This window comes from Prosopis cineraria, unplaced genomic scaffold (genome assembly GCF_029017545.1).
Source record: "Prosopis cineraria cultivar Desert tree isolate PC_DT_omini unplaced genomic scaffold, ASM2901754v1 PC1742, whole genome shotgun sequence".
Taxonomy (NCBI): Eukaryota; Viridiplantae; Streptophyta; class Magnoliopsida; order Fabales; family Fabaceae; genus Prosopis; species Prosopis cineraria.
In genome coordinates this window covers 19353-25620 of record NW_026557067.1, presented here as the reverse complement: position 1 = coordinate 25620, position 6268 = coordinate 19353, and the positions used below count along the sequence as shown (strand labels likewise).

At 36.0% G+C, this 6268-nt stretch overlaps 1 protein-coding gene across 1 annotated transcript; it reads right to left on the bottom strand.

The window, feature by feature from the left end:
• Positions 1–1036: 1036 nt before the first annotated feature.
• Positions 1037–5790, bottom strand: LOC129300774 (glutamate receptor 2.9-like). Its single transcript, XM_054939366.1, has 5 exons — positions 5491–5790; positions 2898–4147; positions 2162–2459; positions 1606–2015; positions 1037–1503 (listed from the first exon to the last, which is right to left on the bottom strand). Exons 1-5 carry the CDS (start codon positions 5759–5761, stop codon positions 1201–1203), a joined length of 2532 nt encoding a protein of 843 aa, XP_054795341.1. The 5' UTR covers positions 5762–5790; the 3' UTR covers positions 1037–1200.
• Positions 5791–6268: the final 478 nt, after the last annotated feature.

The window sequence follows — 6268 nt, the reverse complement described above, 5'->3', positions numbered from 1 at the left end:
CTGGCAAACCTTGATCGGAGGATTAAAGAATTTAGGAGTCAATTCATAGGGTTTTCTCCATAAGAGGAATTGAATGTCTTGGAGCTAATGTTAGTGACTTGTGTCCTCAGGCTGTGTAAACTTGACATAGGCTGTCACATTCTTTCATCGAAGAGGTTGACTGCAATACTTTCACATATTGAGTCTCTCCTTAAAGAAAGCTCTGTCATGCGATCCATCTTCGTGGTTGAACTCAGGAAATTGTCATCTGAAGTTGGCACCTCCATAAATGAAGCCTCCCAGGGTGCATTGGAGTTTTGCAAGTGTCTGAAATTCTTCTCCCTGAACCAGTTCGTATGTTGTGGAACAATCAGACATGTACGAGCTGAGCTAAGTATTCTCAATAATGACTTTAAACACCCACTTCCTTTTGTTTCAAGACTAGCAGTAGGTGTTAAGTGTGATATCACTCTCCACAATATCACCAGTGATAAAAGGTTGTGGCTGAGCATGACCATGAATGATGATGGTTTGCTGCAGTATGTTCTTCTAGATTAGAGGCTGTTTGAAGGCTCAGAGGGGTGAGGAATTCTGCATTTGTTGCTCCCTTTCATGGAACCCCAAAGGCTCGTTCTTTCAGCCTGAGGTTTGGAATGTATAGGTTGAGGGTATGTATAGGTTTGCGATGTTCATTTGAGGATGCTATTCCAAGGCAAACTTGTGGAGGGCCAAGACATGAACTTACTTTTCTTTGTCCCGAAAAAGTTTATCTTTCCAATGTACTAAAGACTAAATAACATTCCCTGCAATAAAACATTAATTTATAGTGTTGTTTTTTGTGGGGTGAAAGCTGAAATTGTTGCGCCAGAAATTCCAAGTTTCAATGTCAAAGGGCCGTAAAATAGTGTTCTTTACTTTCCTCTATGTAATAGTTTAATGCAAAGTTATTGCAGACAATTTCAAGAGATGTATACATACTAAACAAACCATATAGATGGTGATATTGTGCTGAAAAATACGAAGCTAGGTGAAGAGAAAAGAGAAATGAGAAATGAGAGAACCTGAAGAATCATTTATTACAAAATAACATATAGTACAATCAAAAGGTCTCAAACTTATTCACATCACCTTATTCTTGTCACTTGGACCATTCACAGTATGCTTCCTGTACATAACACACTGATTTTACAGGCATTAGCTAGCTACTAATGAATATAACTCCTACGCACTTGAAAATGGAACCAATTTCTTATGCAGCCAGGGAGTGATTGGTGGAACTTTAAGAACTCTAAGAATTGAAAGGCTGAAGAAGAGAACTAAAACAAATAATGCTATCGGGAAAAGGCCTCCGAAGTCATCTATCTTCAAACTTCGCATCTCAACATCACTTTTGTATTCAGATCTATCAATGGTGACGGGTAACAATATTTCCTTCTTCATGTTACGAAATGTCGTCACATTTTGAGTTACATTCAATATTGCAGCTGAGAAATTTAAGACCAAGGTAGAATTCTTTGGGAATGCCTGAAAAGGCAACATGGTACATCATTAAAGTTATTTACATGCCATATGGAAGAATGTATATTGGTGAGAGATTGGCGAGAGAAGTATAGTAACAATACTCACAAAGGAAAATCCACCACTTTTGTAGATTGGTCCTGTCATCTTGCAAGAAGGGCAACTGGAAAGGAAGAGCGTGAGATAAGGAATTTCATCAAAAATAACATCCACGCCATCTTTTTTGGTTGACAATGCATGATTGTACTCGTCAGGGCTTGCATAAGGCTTTAACTGTTCTTCATTGAGTCCTAGCTGGTGAATGAGAAGGCCTTTCACCCAGGAATCCTTTTGATATCCCACTGACAGATTGTTCCTTTTAATCTCTTGCACGTCCCTCCATGGAGAAGGTTTTGCCGTTGTCCGCTCTGTTAAAATTGATGTCAAATTTGCTGTGTAAACTTGCAACGCTAGCCCCAACAGAAACGTGATCACTATCACCACCCATTTAGACGTCCCACTTTTCAGAGAACCAATATCTGGAATTGATACATGTCAAATAGGCTATGAGTAACAAGTTGAGACAAATACTACAATCAAGTTGGAACTTGGAAATATAAAGCGAAGGAGTGATGTTTTGATATATGCATATATACAATCAAGTGTGCAACAGAAGAGAACTAACCGCTCATGTAAATGAGGAAGGGATTGCGGACAAAGTTCTGGAATTGGCTTTCAGGATCAGCCTTGGTTTTTTTTTCTAATATAATTACAATCACAGTTGCGCCCACAAAAATCACACCAAGAATTAACCAAAGTAACCAATCAAAAGGTTTGAAGAGGATCCACCGACTTTTGGTGTCGGACCTCACCTTTACCACCATGGACACGCTTGAATCTAGATACGGCAATGTGAAGTCAACACAGTTTGTGCGATTCGCTACAATTGTAACATCTCCAATTATAACATCAACATCAACATTCTGCAATATTTTCATGCACCCATTAAGTGAATGAATCCCCACATAAATATACAAATGTGTGCTTGTTTGTGGCCTGCATGCTCTGTCACTAATGATATCAATTATCAAGTGTAAAGATCAAGACAATATCTCACACTCATAAGCATATCCAAGGAGAGACCTACTTATATGCAGCTACCCCACCTAAAATTTTTGCTTCATTCGTAATATACGAAAAAAATTCTAACGTCGCCTCCCCCCTTCAATATTTTCTAGTTTTGTCCCTGAGCATACATGTCCTGGGATGTTATTGAGTGTATATATGTCCAAAGGGGAGGGGGAATGTAATCAATCATCAATGAAACTGCACCAATATCATGCTTGGCTTTCCTTTAGAAACAGACGAGAAACAGAAAAGGTCATAACAATTGAAAGCAACAGGAATAAGTGAAAACTTGCCTTGTCTGTGATACTGCAGAGAAGATCATCGTAGCTTGATGGAGTCCTCTCTGCGTTGATGTTGACTGGCACAAACTCATAATTTAAAGGAAATGGCAAAACATCAACCACTTTCTTGAACACATGAATAGCAAAGCCATCAAAAGACATATTCGGCCATTCTCCACTAACATCAACAAATTCAGTAAAATGTGTCTTTGGGACTCCGATTTTCAACTTTGGTGGTCTGTCTGTTGTGTTACCAGGCCATCTGATCGGATCCATTAGTTTGTAGCGAGCAAGTCCTGTTCTGGGGCTCCAACTTCCAATGATAGTATCGGTTAGTCCTTTCACATTGTACACTACAACTGTTGATGGTTTTAGCTGTCCTTGCCATAAACTGAAATTCCCCGATAGGCCTGGGAAATTAGTATGCATAATTGCTCTGCGAAGTTTTTGGCCTGTTTCATTACGCATTCCTAGATCTTCATCTACAAGGTCAACTCTGCTTTCATTATAATTCACTAAGCCGGAATTCTCCACTGCGTTGGCCAATGCTGTGACAGTGTCATAAGCCCACAAGCCATAGAGAGAGAGAGTTTTGTTGTAATTCAGTAATCTTCTCGCTACGTACCTGCGCTTACTTATTATGTCATTTTTGTTGGAAACTACCGATGGCCCCACACCCAATGCACCATCCATGTAGCCTTTCACTTTAATATCTTTAGCTTCGGGATCCATCACAGAAGATAACCCTTGGGTAAGTATCCAAGCATATCCTTTACTCATCATCCCTGCTTTGTATGCAACTTTCACGAGTCTTGACCATAGCTCCACGGTCATGTGGACAAGAAACACATATGTTCGCTTGTCTTTGAACTTTTTAAGCTCGTTTTCGACTTGAGTCTCGTTGAAATTTTGATTTATGGCACTTATGTAAGGCACTCGAGTGTCCATTTCTTCCATAGCATAAGTGAGACATGGAATGAGGTCGTAGCCGAATTCTGGCTCTTCATAAATGGGGATCACAGACTGCCAATTATAAGCTTCGATAATGGCTGCTATGGCTCTGAACTGAAAGCAATGGCTTCTGACGAGGTAGGAGTGAATGAAGAATCGGGAGCGAGGCGGCAAAAGAGATGGACCAGATGGAGGAAACCAGATCACAGGAACATGATACTTGAAACCAAGTTCTACAACAAACCTTGCTTGCTCTGAGTTTTGAGGTCCTAGGATTGCTTGCACCTTTTCCTTAATTATTAGATCCCTAGCTGCTTAATGCCAAGATTACGATATTTAAATTTAATTTGCAAATACTTTGTAAAAGTTGATTTATAAAGAAGGCATACCGATGTGGAGAAATGATGTATACAAAACTGAGAAGCTACTCATGACGTACCATTGAGTTGAATAAGAAGGGAATTGATAAATAAATTGGAAAAAAGATATTTAATGACCTTCTAAGAATAATAATTACAATTGAAAATCCTAAAATTATAAAATTTTAGAAAAAGATTGATCTTTAGTTGAGATTAAAATTTTTTCTTGAAATTTTTAATACTTATCTTTTATACTGCTTCGGTTCAAAAATATAAAGCATTTTTAAAAGGTTAAATGTTAAAAAATATAAAATATTTTTAGTTTTTTAAAATATAATCATTATTTTTTTTAAAGTGTTTCTATTGAATAAATTATTTTATGTTTATGTTAAGATAAAACACCTTATTAAATAGGGATAAATATAAAAAGATAGGGTTAGTTTGAAAATGAATAACTGTTTCGTTGAGAGTGAGATTCAATTAAAATATATTATATCTTTAAACAAAGGAAGTATTTGCAATATTCTTCCTTCATATTTTTAAAAGTTATTAGTATTCTTTCAGACACAAAAAGTCATCTCTAGTATTTTCGTTACTTAATTTTTTTTTTTAGTCACCTTAGATATGTGTAATACTCATCTTTCATAGTTTCAATACTAAAAAAATATATAAAACAAGTATTTTTAAGTACTGAAAACATATAAGATTAGTATGGAAAATATTTAAGATGATTATTGAAAAATTGTGTACTAAGATGAGACGGTGAGTACTAAAATTGTAAAAGATGGATATTGAAAAACTTCACTTAAATTTTTTTTTTAATCCCAATCAAGAATCATGGTTTTTTAAAATTTCATAGTTTTTAATTATAATTAATATTCTTAAAAGTCCTTAAATATCATTCTCGTAAATAAATATCTAAAACTTCATTACCAAAAAAATATACATATTAAACTTTGGCAGAGTTTTAACCTAAATACAAATTAGTCTACATTTTTAGATACGGAATGATTGAATGCAAACCCAAAAAAAAAAAAAAATCATGAGAAAGGCTAAGCTCATGGGTAGGCAGGGAGATTATTAGGAATTCATAAAAAGGGAGGTGGGGGATTCTCTGATTCACATCATCGACAAACAGAAACGTGGGAGAAGAACAAAACTCAAACTTCTGACAATTTGACAAACATTTTTAAGAAAATCTTATAATATCATTATTAATTTGTTGGGACATAAACAATATAATTAAACATCACACGCACACGAACTTATATAGTTGTGGACTTGGGGTTAATTACCTACAGAAGCTGCGGTGAGGACGTCGTTTCTAGAATCCCTGAAAAGAAGTCGGAGCTTGGTGGTATAAGGATCATTTGTGGAATAGAAATCTTGGAGTCCGAAGTTGGTGCAGTTAAGAGCCATGTGACCAAGTGATGAATTCAAGTCCAGAATCACCCCTACTGATACATCTACAGGGGATCGTCTTCTTATTCTTCTTCCACCGCTTCCTCCTTCAGTTGCAGACTCAGTTATGGTTAGGGTAATGAGGCATAATAAGCCCACAAACATGATGCAATAATCTCTTGCCCCTGTCTTCATTTTTCTGCGCTCACTGTCTCCTTAATGCATCTGTGATCGAATCATTTTATATACATCTTTTCCTTCCCTCTTAACAACCCTCAACAGTACATATGCTTGTTAATGATTATTCTATTCAATTACTTTATTCTTTTTTTTTTAAGTTCACTTATGCTGACCCAGTTGTTTAAACACCATCTTTATAATTCAGAAGAACCAAAGACTCATTTCATTTCTAAAAATATGCGGAGTCTTATCATTTATAAGTTCTCATAATTTAGCAGAGAAATGTTTGCAATGCTAGTAAAATATGGGCAGTAATAGGCTGCAATATTGATATAATGAAGGAATGGGAAGAGAGTGAAGAAAAGAGGGAGGAACATGATAAGAAACTAAGGGCATGTTTGCTTTGTTCTGATTTTTAAAACAACAAAAAATTAACAAACTTATTTAAATAACTGTTTTGGATTTAATTGTTTTTAAAATTGTTCTTTTTTT